The sequence below is a fragment of the Pan paniscus genome, chromosome 9 (assembly GCF_029289425.2).
Source record: "Pan paniscus chromosome 9, NHGRI_mPanPan1-v2.0_pri, whole genome shotgun sequence".
In the NCBI taxonomy this organism is placed as follows: domain Eukaryota; kingdom Metazoa; phylum Chordata; class Mammalia; order Primates; family Hominidae; genus Pan; species Pan paniscus.
The window spans coordinates 95,589,527-95,609,732 of NC_073258.2; the positions used below are offsets into that span (position 1 = coordinate 95,589,527).

Genomic DNA, 20,206 nt, shown 5'->3' on the forward strand with positions numbered 1-20,206 from the left:
TCAATTGCAAATTTCATTTTGATGAAACCTTACTGATAGGCATGTGTTTGTCCTATCTGTTGGCTTGTCCTAGGAGGTGCAGATAAGAGACAAGGATAACAGAAGAGAGTCCTGCTGAGCTCAGGCAGCCTTAGCCCTTCTTCCCTCTAAATCAGTCCTGCCCATGCTCCCCTGGGAGAGGAGGGGAGGAGGAGCGGGTATTGCTTCCCCGCTCTGCTCTACTGTTAACTAGCAGAGGGCCTCCAGGAGAGAGAAGGCTACCTGCAGAGAAGATGATCAAAGGGCAATACCAGGAAGGAGAGGAAGGCAGAGAGATGACTCAGCTCAGCTCACTTCTTTCTGTCTTTCATGCTTGAAATTGGTGATTTCCTTGGGGGCTGGGGATGGGAAGGCCATACACACATCCTAGTGGGCCCTAGCTACTGTCTTAACTTGTTATTATGGCATTTGTGCAGCTCTTTCTTGCAAAGAGAATTAATAGCATCATTTGGCTGGATAAAGTTTCTCCCCATGTGGCATTTAGCCCCTCACCCATCTCTTGGAGAAAGAAGCATATCTGTGTGAGACTCCGTCTCTTCCTCTTCTGAACACCATCAAGTAGCTATGTAACCCCTGGGGGCCCCTTGAGTGAGAACAGCCTGTAAAGGCCCTCCCGTTGTCTGCTCCTCCAAGTAGAGCCTGCAGTCAAAGCAGACCCTGCCACCTCTGCAGCAGAGGCTGGGCAGGGGCTTGATGGCATTCCCAGACTGCTACAGGGCAGGTTCCCGGCTTACAGCTGGAGTCCCTGCACACTAAGCAGAATATCTGTGATGGGCATTGTACCCCCAAAAAAGTATGTAGAGTGTGCTCTTAGCTCTAGAAATGCAGCTAAGATTTCCTTTGATCCTGGCATTATGTCCAGTGTTGCTATATAACCATACCTCATTTACTGAGGAACGAGGGAGCTGATTGAGTTTTCCAGATAACTGAAGCGTTATGTGTTACCCTTTAAACACTTAAATTTTGTTTAAGATTTTACTGTTTTCTAATGGTTGATAAGACTTTTCTTCTATGACTTTTTAATATACTTTCTTGCCTTCCTAAACAGAAAATAGTCATACCCCAGCTTATGTTTGGGAGTGGAGCAAAATTTCATTTAGAAATTTTTGCCTTTAATTTGGAATCCATAATAATAATATCCAACTTGTTTAAACAATTCGTATACACATTTGAATATGCCTTAAAAATTCCTACTAGGACACATAAGAAGTTGTGGATGGTTTTTAGTTTGCGGATGGAGATTAGGAGAGGACAGGAAAGGAGACTTTTATTTTTCAGTTTATACTCATCTATACCAAATGTTTTTTCCTTTACAGCAAACACATTTTATTTGTTTATATTATAAAAATAAATTTAAAACATTTACAATAATATAAGGAAAGAAAGAACATTAGAGTTAGGAGTTGGGTTCCCAGGCCAGCTCCCAAAAGCCCATCAACTCATGATATATCATGGCAATAGTAACAGTGACCATTAGACACCAGGCCCCTGTATAATCTGTTTCTATGGTAAACTTCCTCTTGAGCTCCAGAAATATTTCCACCTTGTCGTTTCCTCCCCATACGTCCCACCTCTAATAAATATGCTTCCCTAGAAACAGGGGCAGGGACTCCCTCTTGGTGTCTGCTGGGGCCATGGCAGCAGGAGGCCCACCTGCCACCTGGGATGAAAAGGAGAGCAATCTGGCATGCTCTAGCCCTCTATGTGGGAAGAAAATGAACATTTATTTATGTATGTATGTATTTTGAGACGAAATCTCACTCTGTCACCCAGGCTGGAGTGCAATGGCATAATCTCTGCTCACTGCAACCTCTGCCTCCCGGGTTCAAGCGATTCTCCTGCTTCAGCCTCCTGAGTAGCTGGGATTACAGGCACCTGCCTCCACACCCAGCTAATTTTTGTATTTTTAGTAGAGATGGAGTTTCACCATGTTGGCCAGGCTGCTTTTGAACTCCTGACCTCAGGTGATCCGCCTGCCTCTGCCTCCCAAAGTGTGGTGATTACAGGCATGAGCCACCATTCCCAGCCAGAAAATGAATATTTATTATGTACCTATGTGTGCTAGACACTGTGCCTGGTCTGTCTCATACCTTACCTATTTCGCTGCTCCTAACAATCCAGTGAGGTATGTATTATTGTTAGGAAACTGAAAATGCCCGCCACCCAATATTCACAGAGCTGAGATGCAAATCCGTAAACTTGTGCACTGTTTATTATAACTCAGTGACACTCCAGCAGAACCATTTCTTTATAAGAGACCTATAAAAGTCAAGTGTGGGTAGGCACTTTGGACATTGCCCTGAGAGTCAATAAGGTCTGTCATGGAATCCCTTATTAGAAGGGCACTGATCACCTCTGTGTCTGCAGTGCCTTGCACAGCGCTGGAAGCATGGTAAATTCCCAATAAATGTTTGTTTAATTAATATGAAACATTATTGTTGGCTCTATTCTACTTCCTAAGATAGAAAATTGGAATCATTGACTTTAGAGAATTTTCAACAGCAAATACTGAAACAAGAGAAATGTTTTCTCATTAACCCTCAGTTGATTAGGAAATTCAAATAACTAAAATGTTGTAAGGATAGTTCCTAGTTTACAAGTCATCCATTTATATGAACAAATTGAAGGCAAGTCCATTGTGAGAACAGTTTGGCAGGCTCCAGAACCTAATCACCCTGTGGAGCACTGGCAACGCTCTTCATAGGGGTAAACCTGTTGCCAGCTCCAAGTAACCAGCTTTCAAGCCAACTCTTGGAATGCAAACTAAAAGTTGGAGACAACGAACATTCCTCTAATGTAAACATACTCTGTGGTTAATATCTTCTTTTAGTAACTCAAAATTGTTAAGGGATAAAAAGAGTCCATTTGTGTCAGCTGTAAAGGAGCATGGCATCCAATAATAACTAATGTTTATTTGACTTTTACAGTGTGACACTCTCTCTCCTAGGGGCTCCAAGTGCATTAGTTTATTGCACTCTCACCACATTGGTATGCTAGGTATGATTATTATCTCCATGTTTACACAAAGCTAAGGCTGAAAGAAATTAAGTTACTAGCTAGTTTTGGAAGAGGTATTAGAACCCAGGTCTGGCTGATCCCAAGGCCTTCTATAGGCCACCTCTCTTGAGACACAAATGTTATTTGCTTGATTCTATGGGAAACCAGAGGAGACTGATTCTGCAGACAGCCCATCTGAGCCCATCCACTCATAAGATCAGCAGGTCAAAACCTGCTGTTAGGATCTAGGACTGATAATTGGAATTGGCAATGGCAAAGCCATTCTTGACCTTGACAAGAGCTACTCTGGCAGAGTGAGGTAGAAACCTATTTAGGCTGCTTGTAAGAGCAAAATGGAGAATGGGTGCTATCAGTGTAGACAATTATTTTAATGAATTTTGTTGTAAAGGGGAGATGAGAATTGGAGTAATGGCTGGAGATACATAGAGTCAAGAAAGGATTTTTAAAAAGACAGGATCATAGTAGTATGTCTGTATACTGACAGGAGTGATCAAGGACAGAAGAAAATATTAATCCAGGTGGGGAGAGGGAAAAGCCACATAAATGGGATCTGATCCATACAGGAGGCCATAATGGCCTTAGATGATTCATCCATAGCAACAAGAGAGTGGGAGAGTAAATAAACAGGCAAATGCAGAGTGATTGCTGGGCTGCACTAGCTCCATTTGATTTTAGTGGTCATGAATCGAAAATAAGACCAGAGAGCATAATTTTGTGCTTTTTTTTTTTTTGAGACGGAGTCTTGCTCTGTCACCCAGGCTGGACTGCAATGGCGTGATCTCTGCTCACTGCAACCTCCACCTCCTGGGATCAAGCGATTCTCCTGCCTCAGCCTCCTGAGTAGCTGGGATTACAGACATGCACCACCACACTTGGCTAATTTTTGTATTTTTACTAGAGATGGGTTTTCACCATGTTGGCCAGGCTGGTCTCAAATTCAGGACCTCAGGTGATCCACCCACCTCAGCCTCCCAGAGTGCTGGAAATATAGACGTGAGCCACCATGCCCGCCAATTTTGTGCTTCTTCAATCATGTTTAGCTGGGTGTAGATGGAAAGAAGGTGGAGAGTTATATTTTACTAGGGTTGTGTTTTTACCAGGTAAATAGCATGGAAAGAGAGCAGAACATGGATTTGAAGGTGTAAGTAAGAGAGAAATAATAATGAAACTGGAAACTAAAGTCCATAAGGAAGGAAGGAGGGTCATGAGGAGAGTGAGGGGCAGAGAAAAGGTCATGGATAAGTAAATTATAGATGCTGGTGGGGTCAAGGACACATTGGATTAAAATAACAGAGGGGATAAGCTGGAAAGGTAGGAGAGTGGATTACTTCACCTTGATATTATGCATGGTGTCGCTATGACAGCAGGGGGCTGGTGTGGTTGGAGCAGGTCAAGAAAGGGATAAGATGCAGAAGAGTTGAGAGATCAGAGTGTGACTATGTAGATGGAGAAAAATAAGAATAATCACAGGAATGATACTGGGAAAAGTGACAGTGAATCAGATGCCATTATCTTCAAGAAATGAGGTAGAACAACCGGAGGATCCATAGATGGCTGAAATAAGTAGAGGCAAGTAATGCAGCCTGTTATTTTCAAGGAAAGCCAGGTATGGGTCAGAGCACAACACTGAAAGAAACATTCAGAGAGGAGGCTGAGGATATATAGATTTTGCTAGCGATGAACCATGAGTTCCAGAGGACAAATGGGAGGATTCTAGGAGTTGGGAGGGGATGGAGTGATGAGTGCAAACCTTCACCCAAACATATTTAATTCCTGGATTTGGGAGCTCAGATTATAAGAAGCAGGAAAAAGAAGAGGTTGGAGAGATAGGCTCAGCAGCTCAAGAATGCTGCCTTGCTTGGGGAGGACAGCCCCACCCCTGCTTCCCTGGGCTCCCTAAGCAATGCTGGCCAAAGGGGCTTTCTGTCCTTCATGGTGATTTGTAAACCAAAAACTGACAGTGGAAAAGCCAGAGATGGCTGAGTGTTTACAGGATGAGAGCACATTGGCTCAGATCGGGGCCCTTAGGCTGCAGCAGCTGGTGCTCTGATCACTTTGAGACAATAGAAGGCCCCCAGGAGGCTGCCCAGACTGTTGACCCTCCAATAGTTCTCCAAGGATGGAGAAAGGACAACCATTTCCATACTTGTTCCTTCCTTCCCACTGACCCTGTTATGGGCCATCAGCTTCCGGGCTCTCTCTGGAGCACACCCCAAGTCCAGCACCCTCGCCCCCTTAATGCAGAGCAGTCACAGTCAGTCCTGGGGGCTGGGGGGAGATACATAACACATCTGTCCAAGTTATCAGGCTACTGACTCAGAGGGGGAGGTTCTCACAGTGTTACATTAATTATTTTAGAATTTACAGCTCTCAGAGCATAACCATTGCTTCTACATTCTGTATTTGAAAGCAGTCAATCTTTTATAGAGTAGAAGGAGCACTGCTCTTCTCTCCTCCCCCACTTCTCCCTCACATACCCCTACCATAATGATGTCACGCATAAATTAACAACTTCTCAGCCTCGGTTTCCCAACCTGTGCAATGCAGCTCATATTACTTTGCCCACTTGAGCCAGGTGATCTCTTGAAGAGTAGGAAATAATGTTGGACTGGAGTTGGAATTCTGGTTCCAAAAGGAGGGGATTGGGGGGCATTTGGGTCTCCTCCTACCTTTCTGCAAGCTCTGAAAATCGTCCATCTCCTCAGGAGAAGCCCACAGAACAAACGATTTCCCAAGCATCAGAGGAGGGCAGACATAACATAACAGAGCAGGGAATCGGGTTAGAACGGGTTATGCTCTGATTTTTTGGAAAATGGGCAAACGGGGCGGGGACTAGGGAGGATTCCGCCCGCCGGGAGTTGGGAGGCCGCGCGCGCCTCTGCGGAGCGTGACGGCCACGGTCGCCTAGCAACGAGCGGGGATGCGCGGGGCGCCTGGGTGGGCGAGGGGTGCTCGCCGCCGCCGCCGCGCGCCCTCGGGCCCCGGGACCGCGGGAAAACTTCGCGGCTCCTCGGCGCTGGGGCGTCGGCGCCAGGCCCGGCAGACAGAGCAATGCGCCCCGCGGGCTGAGGGCAGAGGATGCGGCCGCGGCCCAGCGCCCGGCCGGGGGAGCCGCGGGGTGGCACGCGGGGAAAGTTGGCGCGCGCCTGACCGCGCCTGGAAGCCGCGCGGTGCCAGGGCCGAGTTGCCCCCCCAAGTTTCTGCGGCGATTTGTCACTCCCTGGGGATCTGGCGGTCTGAATCCCGCGGGGCCTCCGGCTCAGGGATTCTGAGCGCTGGGAGAGAGAAGCCCGCGCTTTTCCCGGGGACCTGCGCTTGAGCTGGTGCTTGGTGGGTTCGTCCTGAATGGTAGCGATTCGAGTTGTTTTCTGCTTTTCTTCTCCCCCAGACAGTGAGTTTGTGGAAGCCTCGCCCGCATCCTACAGCCCAGACGAGTTAGGTAAGTCTGCTCATTTTGTCTTTTATTTCTTGGTCGCAGTTCTGCCCGAGAACTGCGAGTTTGGGGGGCGTCCATATGAACTCAGCTAGGGATGGGGCTGGGGTTGGAGGGCGGAGGGAAAGGGTCAGGGGACACCTGCTGCCTTCGCGGCCGGAACCGGCCTTTCCTCGGCGCTGTGCTTTCGGGGGTGGCAGGGCAAGTGTCCAATGAACCGTGCGTGTGTGTGCGTGTGCGTGTGTGTGAGTGCGTGTGTGTGCGTGTTCGTCTGGGGCAGTGGTGCTGCTCCGAGGAGCCTGGCACAGCAAACTTCCAGACCTGGGGCTTCTGAAACCTTCGCTCATCTTGCCGGGAGGACACAGCGGCGACTGGTTCTGACTTGCCAAGTACCTGGCACGAGAAGGACGTCCGTGTGGGTCGTCCTTACCCTGAATTTAATGAAGTCAGGGGCTGAAAACGGCGGTGTAATCATTAAACTGTAAGACCTAGGAGCTGCTTCCCTCCCTGATTTCTATTCCTCAGTTAGCCTGTAGGTGTCTCGAGATAGGACATTCCATCCTCATGCCTGTCATGGTAAGTGGAGATTTGCGATGGGTGAACCAGGACACTCTTGTCAAGAGACAGGCTGAAGAGAGAGTGAAGAGAAAGAAATGCGAATGGGCAGGATCTCTCTAACTCTTCCTGCCACCCATTCTCACTCGGTGGCTTAGTGGCTCTCTTTTTTTTTTTCTTCTGCTTTCAAGGTTAGTTTAGCTGCTACTGGTCTGGGCTATCAAGTCTCTCCTTACTGTTCTTTCATCACTAGCCTGAATATCTTGCCTTCCTAAGATGAAATGAAAGGATTTATTTTATGATATATGTTGACAGTAAAGGAGGAGGGGAACTGTCCACAAACAGCGGTTTAAATATGTTTATCCTCAGTAACACACTCAGCTGTGGCACCCTGTCCCTGGTCAGCTTCTTGTGCTGGGAAGAATGTCCTCATCAAGTCCCACAGGACCTGAAGCAAAATTCCACCTCAACAACGACTTTCATTCATTTCTAGGAGCCAAGCGTCCAAAATAGATCTGGATCAAGGTTGGCATTCTGTGGCAGGGAGGAGTACCATGTTTTATTCAGAGGATGTGTTTCTGACAAGTTGCGAGGCAATCACATCTCTATCAATGGAATTGTAGACTAAATGCATGAGCAAAACTAGCTTTTAAGACATACTGTGGTGAATCATTTTATGAAATGAAAGTGACATCTAAACCATAGCTTTGCATGATGTGATTTATTAAGAGGACAGGTACTCGATGATCTGCTCCACGCATGTATAATTGTATGTTAATGACACCAGCATTGACACTCCACAGTGCGACGAAGCCATTTGGTCCTCTTAAATTGTACATAAACATAAGCAATGGTAGGATGAGCATTGCTTACTCTGGGAAATCAGACTGTATAACTACTAAATTGTTTGCCTTCACAGAATGATTTGTGCTTCAGGAAGGCCCAGGTATTTGACCCTTTTTCATCTCCATATCTCCCTCTGGGACTTACAGACTGGACTGCCCCCATGAGGCACTGATAAATATGAGTACCCTTTCAAATTAGCAGTAGAAAATAAAAAACAATGTTTTTTTCTCTTCAGCTCCCCTATGGTAAAAGCCCAGTTTCTCATGAGGAGATTAGAGTGTGTGTCTTAGTCCATTTGTGTTGTTATATCAAAAACAGATTGGGTAGTTTGTAAACAGCAGAAATTTATTTCTCACAAGTTCTGGAGGCTGGGAATTCTAAGATCAAGAAACTGGCAGGTTCAGTGTCTGGTGAGGGCCTGCTTCCTGGTTCATAGATGTCTATCTTCTCACTGTGTCCTCAACATGGCAGAAAAGGGCCAGGGAGCTCTTGCGGTCTCTTTTCTAAGGGCACTAATCCCTCTGGTGAGAGCTCCACCCTTATGACCTAATCACTTCCCAAAGGCCTCACCTCCAAATACCATCACATTGAGGATTAGGTTTCAATACATGAATTTTGAGGGGATATAAATATTCAGTCTATAGCAGCGTGATGGGAACCATGGGGTTCCCTTCTGGGATCTGGGCTTGCAGGGTGATAGAGAAAATAAAACAGAAGCCTGAGAGTTTGAGATCAAGGTTCTAGCTTTCACCCTGCTCCAGCTTCTTTAATAGACATGTTAACTAGCCTCAGTTTCCTTATCTGCAAAAAGCGGGGGTTGTGCCCGGTGATCCCTAAGGCGTCTTCCAGTTCTATTTTCACCTCTTAAAGTGCTGTGAGGGGCTGTAAGCCAAAGGAGGCCTATAGCCATTGGGTATTCATTGTTTATATTCATGTGCTGTGCTGTTTGGGTACTTGGTGTCCCCAAGGGTTATTCTGTCCATGACAGAGCAGCTCTCTGGATCAGACTGCCTTGTTTTCATGCTATTCAGGTCAAAGACGGAGCTGTCATTTCTCCCTTGGAAAGAGTCATGGTGGTTTTTTGGTGCTTTTCTTAGACACACAGCAGGAAAAATGCCTCTTACAGCAGTTGATGAGCTTGTCAAGCAGCCATTCTTTTGGGAGCACAGATGAGCACAGGTTCACTCCTGGCCGGAATATAAGAAGAAGCAGAGCAAAGTTAAAAGAAAATTATTTCTGTACTCACAATACTTCTTTTTTTTTTTGTGACGGTGTCTCGCTCTGTCGCCCAGATGGGAGTGCAATGGCATGATCTCGGCTTACTGCAACCTCTGTCTCCTGGGTTCAACCTATTCTCCTGCCTCAGCCTCCCAACTAGCTGGGATTACGGGTGCCCGCCACCATGCCCAGCTAATTTTTGGAAATTTAGTAGAGACAGGGTTTTGCCATGTTAGCCAGGCTGGTCTCGAACTCCTGACCTCTGGTGATCTGCCCCCCTCTGTCGGCCTCCCAAAGTGCTAGGATTACAGGCGTGAGCCACTGTGCCTGGCCTGTACTCACAATACTTCTGACACCCAATGTGTGGGTTTTCCACACCAAGTAATTCTTAAATATTTTGCAGCCACCAACCAGATGTCCTAGAATTTAATTAAATTTTACCACTACCCAGAGTTAGCACAGGCCCTATAGGTTAAGAGCTCAGTCCTGCAAGACTATCTACCACTTCAGATATCAACGGCAAGTGGTGGGTCCACATATTACCCACACTTATGTCTAACTTGGCTACAAATCAGGGCTTCCTACAACCTTCTTTTGGTTTCTATAATTTACTTTAATAGCTTAGAGAACTCAGGGAAGCACTATGCTTATGTTTACCAGGTTATTTTAAACGATATAAATGAACAGCTGGATGAGGAGATGCAAAAGGTGAAGTCTGGAAGGGTCCAAAGCACAGGAGCTTCTGTCCTTTTAGAGTTGGGGTGCACCACCCTCCTGGCACATGGATAGGTTCACTAAGTCAGAAACTCTCCATACCTCCTCATTTAGGGTTTTTATGGATGTTCCATTAGGCATGATTGATTGAATCATTGGCCATGGGTGATTAACTCAATCCCCAGTCCCTTTCCCCTCCCCAGAGGTCAGGTATGTGTGTGGCAGGGTAGGGGGGTAGTAGGTGGGGAAGTGGGGAGAGTAGGTTTGTGGGCTGGAAATTCCAACTTTTTTTTCCTCAATGTAATTTTTATTAATGTATATCTGTAAGCACTATTTATTTCTGCACCTACAATGGTTCCTGGATTCTAAACAGTCATGGAGTTTAAGTTTGTAACATTGGTTTAATAACAACTTTTCAGAGAGCAAAAGATGAAATTTTTCACTCCATGAAATATCCCATATTCTATGAGTCAGCACATGTAAAGCACACATAACAGAACCTGGTACTAAGTAAGTGCATGATGAATGTTAGCTATTACATCTATGATATTAAAATGTGAAAAGATGACACCTTAGCATTGAAGAAATATGGCTTTTTAAATCAATATTGTAAAGTTACTTTTAGTGTCGATTTGTTGAAATTTATTATCTTTATCCCAGGGAATGCCTTCCTTGGCTCTTGATCTTTATTTTCCTTGACCTGCTAACAAACTTTTTTTTTTTTATACTTTAAGTTCTAGGGTACATGTGCACAACATGCAGGTTTGTTACATAGGTATACATGTACCATGTTGGTTTGCTGCACCCATTAACTCGTCATTTACATTATGACACAATGCTATCCCTCCCCCATCCCCCATACATTATGACATTATGACATAATGTTATCCCTCCCCCATCCCCCCACCCCACGACAGGACCCAGTGTGTGATGTTCCCCACTCTGTGTCCAAGTGTTCTAATTGAATTCCAACCTTTTAATAATATGGTTGGTTCTTCCCACAACCAGCCCCCACCCTGAAGCTGTCTAAGGACTTTCAGCCACCAGTTATCTCATTAGCATAAACTCAGGTATGGTTAAAAGGTATTTATTATGAATAAAAAAAAGATGCTCCTATCACCTCTATCACTCAGGAAATTTCAAGGGTTTTAGGAGCTCTGTGCTGAGAACCAGGGATGAAAACCAAATATATGTATATTTTTTATTATATTGTGTCATCACAGAAGTCCTAAAAATTTAGTTTGAATTCTCTTGCAGTTTCTTGTGACCTTGGGCAGGTGATTAAACTGCTTGAAGCCTCAGTTATTTAATCAACTCAACTGGGACCTTGTGTGGATATGGTAAATGGTGTATGTAAAGTCCATGTATTGAATGTGCTTGGAATTCAGGAAGTGCTTTTATTTTATTGTTTTATTATTATTATTCATTTAAAACGTACTTCTTTCCCAAGATTGAAGGATAAAATAGCTTTTACCAGTTATCCCACCTACTAATCAAGCGGTTTTTATTTCTGGAAGCTTCTCTACAACTTACCTAGTCTCCAAAAGGAGGTAGTCAGGAATGGTGATTAGGTCAGTGGAATTATTTAGTGATTCGTCCCTGGAGCCACATGTGGAATGGTTTTCCATCTGAGGTTTTGGTGATAGTTCCACTACTTTTTTGCCTCATGATTGATAGTCCATTCCACCTTTGAATTTTTATATCAGTCTGCAAGTGAATAACTATTGGCTCCTTGGGGGATTGATTCTCAGTGTTGCAGCAAGATCATATAATAAAATTAAGTCACCAAAAAGGGGATTTTTTAAAAGGCAGTAGAGAAAGGGGTGTGTCTCTGGATGAATGCTGTATCGAAGTGTCATGATGGAGTGTCAAGAAATATGCTTTCTTTCTTGAGATGGTGGTACCATTTTCTGAGGAGGCAAAGCCCACACCTTTCCATAGCCTTTCTGTAGTTCCATGCATAGCTAGAAGTTACGGTCATCTGAGAGGGTTAGAAAGGATGTGTGGAGAGTTGGGATGAACCCAGATGTGACCATGTCTGCCCTGTGAATAACCTTGACTGACTCTCCTCTACCTGGAGGATAGATATTTGGTTTGACATAGGAGGAACACCATAACCTGCATCACTCATACCCACTATGACATTCTAGTTGTATGGAACTATGGGGCAATCCTCTACATTCAGCTTGGTTTCCTCCACCTGGATGCCCCTCTTCCCCCTTCTCCCTTTCTCCCCTGGCTTGCTCCTATCTAGCCTTCAACCCTAATCCCATGTGTCATGTCCTCCTGGTGGTTTTCCATTTTGGCTGCACATTAGAATCAGGAGGAGCTTTTATAAGTCCTGAGACCAGTTCCGAATCCTGAATGATTACATCCACATCTCTGGGATGTGGACCCAAGCATCAATGTTATTGTGTTTTTTTGTTTGTTTGCTTGGGTTTAATCACATCTCAAGTGATTTCAATGTGCAGCTAAGATTGTGAACAACTGCGCTACACTGTGGCCACCTTATTCTTCTTTGTAAATCTAGCAGCCAGCACAGTGCCCAGCACAAGTTAATCTTCAGTAAATATTTGTTGAATGACGGAGTGAGGGTGTGACCCGTGAGACACTTTATCTTTTCAGTTGTATATCTCTAAGACTGGCCTTTCTGCTTGTTGTAACAGTGCCTTGAGGACTGGATCCTTTCTTCTGTGACCTCTATCTCCTATGTTTATTCCTGGGGCTTATCCAGCTTATTTTTTATCTTTCTTAAAACTTGAAGTTTTGAAAGTCCAATTTTTAAACTTTAGTTTTTTAGTATAAAAGCAGTATGTGCTTATTTTAGAAAATCTGGACTTTAGAAAGAATAGGTGGGGGAGCTCACTCTCACCACCCACAAGCAAACTGGTTCCTTGTTTTCTTAACCTTTCATAATTTGTTGCCCTTTGGGGTTGCTTGACCCTCTGGCATGCCTCAAGGAGCTCAGTTGGTGCTGTCTCTGCTCAGACCTGGTGAACTGGCCTATGAGTGCCAGGAGAGGAGTGTGTCATGAGAATAGCGTTCTTGGAGCCACCAGGGCTAACTCCCCTGAAGGCCAATATGCAAGGAGAAAGTGTTTTCTTGTGCTATTCTGGCCTTCCTCATTCAGGCAGGATGTGTGCTGGGTCTTATTAGGACAAATTATGACATTTGTATAACTTCTTTAAAATAATAACTTAAATATTTCCCAGTCTCCTCCTACCCCCTTGTCCTCCAAAAATATGGGATGAGATTGCAGCTCTGGATCACAGTGTTTATGCCTTAGTCAGGATAGGCTAAACCCCAGTGTCAGTGGCTTAACACAAGGAAGATTGCGTTTCTTGCTTGTGCAATGGTCAAATGTAGAGTTGTCAGAGGGCTGTGCTTCATGTGTCATTGAGGACCCTGGCTTCTTCCATTTCCTGGCTTTACCATCTTCTAGGGGCTCAGATTCTTTCAGTGATGTTTGCATCCATTTGTCAGGTAAGTGAATCAGGTGAGCAAGAATGTTCACCTTTGATTGCCTCAGCCTGGAGGCAAAATACTCACTTCTCCTCATTTTCCAAGGGTAAGAACTAGTCTTACAGCCTCACCCAGATGGAATGGGGTGGGGTGGAAAAATGTAGTCTAGTTATATGCCAGGAAAAAGAGGAGAAGACACACACTGGTGATCACTAGCTGACTATACCAGTCATATTTCTCTTATTGCTCAAACCATTATGACTGAGCCTCATTTGGGCCATGTGGGTGCTTGGTCTTGGTATTATTTAGGATATAGGTTGGGCTGCTATAACAAAGGCCAAAATGACAGTTACTTAAACAATATGTAAGTTTATTTCTTTTTCACTTAGAGCATGAACAGTCCAGTGCTGATCTGGTGGCTTCAGGGTGCACTATATCCTCAAAAGTAATTTCCATGCAGTGGTTCAAGGTGACTGTTTCAGCTTCTACTATCACATCCGCATTCTAGTCCATAGACGAGGTTGTGGTGGGCACAACCTGAAAGCTGCACACATCTAATGGTGTTCACTTATATTCCATTGGCCTGTACTTTAGTCACGTGGCTACCCGCAGTTCCAGGAAGACTGGGAAAACTGGGTGGGGATAGGATGGAGTCTATTATCAGAGAATAGCTGGGTAGGGTACAGGGAGAAAGAGATGCTGGATGACTAGCAATCTTCCTAACAAGTTATAGGAAGCACACCTTAGTGGTTAAGAGCATGGGTATCAAGCCATACTGAGTGATGAATTTTAGCTCCACCTCTTACTTGCTTTATGACCATAGACAAGTTACTTAATCTGTATCTTCTTTTCCTAAACTTTAAAATCATGTACTATTTTCTGATGCTTTTCCAGACCCACTTACCATCCTTTATCACTCTTCTCTGTGCTCTGAAACACTTACCTTTTGGAATGCATCACCTGGATTCCTGTTGTATTTGACCAATAAGAGGCACTGGCAGGATACAGGAGGGTGGTAAGAAAGAGAACTCAGTGTACCTACTTCCTTCCCATCAAGCTGTGGGATAATATGGCTGTGTGATTCTGCTGCACATAACTATAGAATGGCCTTCTCTTATAGCATCCTGTCTTGCTGGATTCTGATAACTTCCTCTTCCAGCTTATGGGTTGCATTAGGGTTCTCCAGAGAAACAGAACAAATAGGATATATATAGGTATAGTTGGATGAGAGGGAATTTATTAGGGGAATCTGCTCTTGTGATTATGGAGGGTGAGAAGTCCCGTGACAGGCTGTCTGCAAGCTGGGGAACTATGGAAGCCATGGTGAGCCTCAGTCCAAGTCTGAAATCCTCAGAACCATGGAACATGATGATGTAACTCTCAGCCCAAGGCCAAAGGCCTGAGAACCTGGGTAACCACTGGTGCGAGTACTGGAGTTCAAAACCCAAACAACCTGGAGTTCTGATGTCCAAGGGCAGAAGAAGAGCGTCCCAGCTCTTGAAGAGACAGCAAGGATTTGCCTTTCCTCAGCCCTTTTGGTTCCATCCAGGCCCCCGGCCAATTGGATGGTGCCTATCCACATTGAAGGCAGATCTTCCCCACTCAGTCTACCTACTCAAATGCCAGCCTCTTCTGGAAACACCCTCACAGACACACCCAGAAATAATGCATTGTCATCTCTCTAGGTATCCCTGAATTCAGTCAAGTCGACACCTAAAACTAACCATCACAGGGATGGTAGCAGCTCCTCATAGTGACTAGCCCCAGGGTGCTTCATCATCATTTGCTGTTTTCCTTTAACCCTTTTGTAAATAGTTGCTTCATTAGACTGTCTTCAGTCACTCCTTTTGCACATACCGTCTATTTCCTGATAGGACCCTGACTGATACAATGGGGATAATAATAGTACTGACCGCAGCCCATGGTGGTGAGGATTAAATGCATTATGTGAGAAATGCCTGATTGTGGTAACCACCATTAAATGTCTTTCTGTCTGATACCTCCAAGTATGGTCAAAGCTTTCTGAAAGATTTGGCATATAAGTTAAATAATACTGTCACTTATCTCCTCTTCCCTATCCTGTTTCAGAAGGATGGGTTGAGATTCAAGACTTTTGAACAAATCTGTTCTAAGACAAATGTAAACTTTCCTCCCTCTCATTTTTATGGGGATGAAAAAGGAGACAGGAACCAGGCTGGATTCACCTACTGTGTCAGGCACTTTGTACTTTATACATATAACCATTGTACCCAGCTTATGGCTTGGGTCATGTTACCCACAGTGGTACCCCCAAATATAACAATTTCCAAGCATTTGCCTGCCCATCTTACTAAGAAATGGAGTCTTTTTAAAGGCCACCCTGCAGTTTTATGGTCCAGGAATCCTTAGGTGGTGCTTATTTGCATGCACAGAGTCAGTTCTGGCTGCTCTAGTGTCTTGTCAGGGGAGCTGGGATTCAGAAACACCATATTGAGGCCCGTGAACACCATGATAATTGCTCCATGCCCTCTCTTCTCCACTTGACACTGGCTGTTGCTGCTTCTGCCCCTACTCACACCAGAACTTGGAGGCTTGGCCTTTGCTTACTTGAGAGCCTGACTGGTTTCCCAGGGTCCTACTCTCTCCTGGCTGCAGGGATGAGAATGCTACTCTCCTGTGCACTCTCTGAGTGGGCCCAGGTCCTCCTGATTGCGACACAAGCCTACACCTGTCCTAGGTTTTGGGATTGGGTGGGCTACGTGTGCGTAGCCTTGAGCTGGCCTCCAACTAACAGGGGCGTCCCTATCCCCTGCCTTGCTCCCGTGATGTACCCTAGATCTCTCCACCCTTTAGAAGCCTATGTATCCTGCCATCCTCCTCAAGCCCTGAACACAGCTTCTGAGAGCTAACTTTTTCTCAGGATGATTGACAGTGGAAAATTCAATTCCCTTCACAGGAAACCTCACCCTACCACGGGGGTGTGGTTTGGCCTCCTGTTCCAACAAAACAATCACAGAATAGTTCAGCGTTGTTACACTTCCCCAAATCTGAGTAACTCAGTCTTTTCCATGATTAATCTTGTTGGGCACATTAGTTTATTTCATTCTCAGAACAACTTAGTGAAGCAGATGAAATTATTTTCATTTTCTAAAGGAGGAAACAGAGGCTCAGAGAGGTTAAAGGATCTGCCCAGAGTCGTTTGGCTAGAGGCAAAGATTAGATTCAACATCTAATCTCTGGCTCCAGAGCCAGTTTCGGTTTTCTAGGAAGGAGAATGTACAAGTTGGTCTCCTCCTAGGGAGACTGTATTGGGAATTGAATAAATATGTTAAAGTATCCAGCACAGGGACAGGCAGTATAATACATGGATATTCAGTACGTATTTCTTGACAAAAAATGACTGGTAGGCACTCAAAACTATATATATATATTTTTTATTTTTTAGACCACCAAATAATGATCAATATTATCTGAATATTGATCTGAAACAACAACCATAAAAACTCCTCTTTGCTTCCTTCATTTATTTCCTGCCCTTTCTGCCCTTTCCATCCATTCATTCCTATGTATTGCAGCAGAGTCCCTGGGACACGAAATCTCCCCTGGTTTCCCAATAGTGCTGATACTATTTCTAAAAGAAACGAAACCTTTGCAGCAGCACAATTTGGGGCGAGGCGGTAGAAGCCTAAGGAGAATACAAAAGGACAATTCAGGGCAGGTGGACTCAAACTTGGATGTAAAATTGATCACCACTCCCCTAATATTGGTTTGCAAAGTGATATTACACATTGCTCAGGAAGTGAGTTTTATTTCAGGGTATTCTAGTTGGGAGAGAGAATGGAGTAGGAAGGGGGAAAATGACAATAAATTCTGAAGATAAATGGTTATCTGCTTTGGCTAAAAAAAAAAAAAAAGATCAAGGAAAGAGATCTGGAGTAATGGGATAAAACATATATATGCTCACATGCATTCACACAGCACACACACACACACACACACGTGCACACACACACACACACACACACATAGGAAAATGGGAAGGGCATTTTCCCTGCCAAAAAGATGTTTCTACTAGAAATAAATGGAAGAGTGGCCATTCATTCCTGAAAATTAAACACAAGCGTGACTCCCCAGAAACGATATTTCATCAGTTGTTAAGCACTAAGGGAGTCTAAAGAGTGTATAAATTACTAGTGTGATTTGTTCAAGGATACTATGATTATGGTTTCTGGGGCACATTCTTGCTGGATGATCATTGTGGAATTTATCCTGTTTGTTTTTTATTACTCTCACACTCCTCAAATCAGTTTTGCCCAGTGTGGACACATTAAATTAATTTGATATTCATGGTTTGCTCTCTCTCTCCTGCTCACCCCCTCTCCTTTCCAGTTTCTCTCCTTTTCTCACTCTCTTCTTTCCCTCCTCCGTTTCTGTCTCTGTTTCCCTAAGTCAGTTGCACCCTCCTCAGCCCCCACTCACCTCCTCTTGCTCCCTCCTCCTTTTTCCATCTTATATTGGAATATGGACAGAAAAGGCAGTGCTTGCCTTCCTAGGGCTCTCTGCCAGAAAATGGAATAGGTCAGATTATAAAAGGGGATAAAAAAAGAATGTTCCTTGGCAAAATGGGGAAAACATGTTCAGGGATGGTTTGCTGTCTCTTGCTGTCTGCTGCCTGCGGAAATACACTCCTTACAGGACCCCTGCTTATGAACATTTATCCCCATGGCACATATGTGTGGTTATGTTAATGTCAAATATGTATAAACATTTATTTCTGCTTAATTCTCTTCCCCCTGTGACTTTTGTACCCCCAAATCTAGAGTGGACAAGATTACTGATCACCTGATGGTAAGATTTATTAACCTTTTCTCAGGGATTTTTTAAAAGATTACTGGGAAGAGTGGACACTGAGACTGCTTTCAGGTTGCTGTCTAACAGTCAATAGCTTTTGGAAACTTTAGGTTCTTAAGAAAACACAGAAGGGACATGTGGGTACAAAACCTGGTCTGGAATGAATCCTGTGGAAAATACAGGGTTTGGGGCCGGTGGGGTGGGGTACAATAGTCTACTGCTGGGATCTGTAAACCTGCCAGGGCTCCTTTGTCTGTCTCCCAAGGGTTTGCTGTTTACTGTCTGTTGACCATGAATAAATGTCCATTATTGTTGCTCTTGTCGTTGGTCAGCCAGAGAGTTAGACTTTAGGCTCCTTTTATAAAAATATTTACCTGTTAGCTCTAAAAGTCATTTTCCCTCAAATTCAAACGGGAACTCCAGACTGAGTATTTGCTGTGAACTAAGGAGTGTGGCAGGCAGTTTTATGTCGCTGTCTGGCTGTGGTGGGGGTTAACTTCAGGTGAACACCGGCTACCTCCCCCTCCATTGGTTCCCCTCCCATCTTGTAGGCGGGTGATTAGGATCAAAAGAATTAGCACATTTAAATCATTTAGAATAGTGCCTGAAAATGACTAGCATCTAATAAATATTATTCTCATTCTACTGCTTTCCTGGTTTTTTTTTTTTTTTCCTGTCTTCCCCTCCTTGCCTTGTCACTCTCAAGTATGGCTTCTTACCCTGAAGTTCATTTTGTTTCTACTCTCTTAATTCATTTGCTGACATTGAAAAAAGATAGAAAAAGAAAATAAATTACAAATGGCTTTATTAAATGCATTATAATAAAAAGAGCTAATATTTATTGAGTACTTTTCATGTGTTAGATTATAACATTATGTCAGTCATCTTAAAACAAGTCCTGTAAGACAGGTACTATTACTTCCCTCATCTTACAGATGGAGAACTGAAGCTAAGACAAGTTAAATAACTTGCCAAATCATACCTGGTAAGTGGTAGGGCCAGGGCTTAAACCCAGCCCTGTTCTTCTCTATTGCTAGGATTCCTAACCACCATCTTCAGTTCCAGAGCAAGTCACTAGAACCCAAACTCCTGATTCTCAATAACAGATTCTTGGCAGAACCCTAATTTGTGACTAGGTATGTTTGACTACAAAACCTTAGCTTGACTCACTCACAATACTGCCTACAACTTGCCACACACTGCAAGCTAGGCTCAGGCATGCGAAGGTGAGTGAGACACAGTCCTTCCCTCAAAGAACTGGTAACTTAATTGGGAAGAAAGATCTATTAACAGGAACATTTACAACATGGAGTTCTAGCTCCTTCAGGCCAGTGGGCACTGATGGGCTGCATGACCTTGGGCAAGTGATCTAACCCCTGTGGACTTCAGTTTCCTCATCTGTGATATGGGAAGGCAAATATCTACTTCACAGGGTTATTGGAAGGGGTTAAGTGAGATAATATATGTAGAGTGCCCAGCACATATTTGGCACTCTATGAGCAATTTCAATTATTGTTGTTATTATATGGTGACTGCAAGGGGGACATGGGACCCCAGAGAAGAGGAACCCGACTCAGTCATGGAGGTCAAGGAGAGGCCAGGCTGGCTTTCCAGATGAGATTCATCCATCACAGTGTGACCCGAACGGCATCATGTATGCCTCAGAACAGCTGGCGGCAGCCATTGTGAGCTCTCCCTCTGGGGTCCCTGTGACCAAATGCTGAATAATAAAGTGCAGAAGAATGAAGCTGAATCTTCTCTCCCATACAAACCCAGATTTAGCATGGGAACGCTCCGAAGTGGGACTGTAACCTTGTTATCTCCTTCCTCAAATGCTGTCCACACCCTCATGCCTCACAGTGTCTGTTTTGCTTACTCTTAAGAGGTCCTTAAATTTGGCTCAGTAGTATTCAGTGGGACAAAGCTGTTACACCATGCTCACTTGCATTTCACTCCTTTTTCCATCCTTATCAGTATTGCTTTTTATTACTATCAGCTTCTTACAGCTGACATTCCACACTGTTTACCAAATGAGAGACTAAGGGCTCCACTAAAGGAATTTTAGGGATATAACCTAGTGTAGGTAGGTTG

General features: G+C 44.3%; 1 protein-coding gene and 1 long non-coding RNA gene across 5 annotated transcripts in view; one reads left to right on the forward strand and one right to left on the reverse strand.

The window, feature by feature from the left end:
• Window positions 1–5,937, reverse strand: part of LOC117975003 (uncharacterized) — a 64,961-nt gene extending 59,024 nt beyond the window's left edge. For 2 of the 3 annotated variants that reach the window (XR_004665214.2, XR_004665215.2), the window contains exon 1: window positions 5,727–5,937. This is a non-coding gene — a long non-coding RNA (uncharacterized LOC117975003). The remainder of the gene's footprint in view (window positions 1–5,726) is intronic. The other variant, XR_004665213.2, reaches the window with a different exon arrangement.
• AMOTL1 (angiomotin like 1) overlaps window positions 1–20,206 on the forward strand; it is a 146,690-nt gene that overhangs the window by 5,502 nt on the left and 120,982 nt on the right. For both annotated transcript variants that reach the window (XM_008953811.6, XM_034933559.3), the window contains exon 2: window positions 6,446–6,496. In XM_008953811.6, coding sequence (XP_008952059.4) covers window positions 6,446–6,496 — 51 coding nt within the window. The remainder of the gene's footprint in view (window positions 1–6,445; window positions 6,497–20,206) is intronic.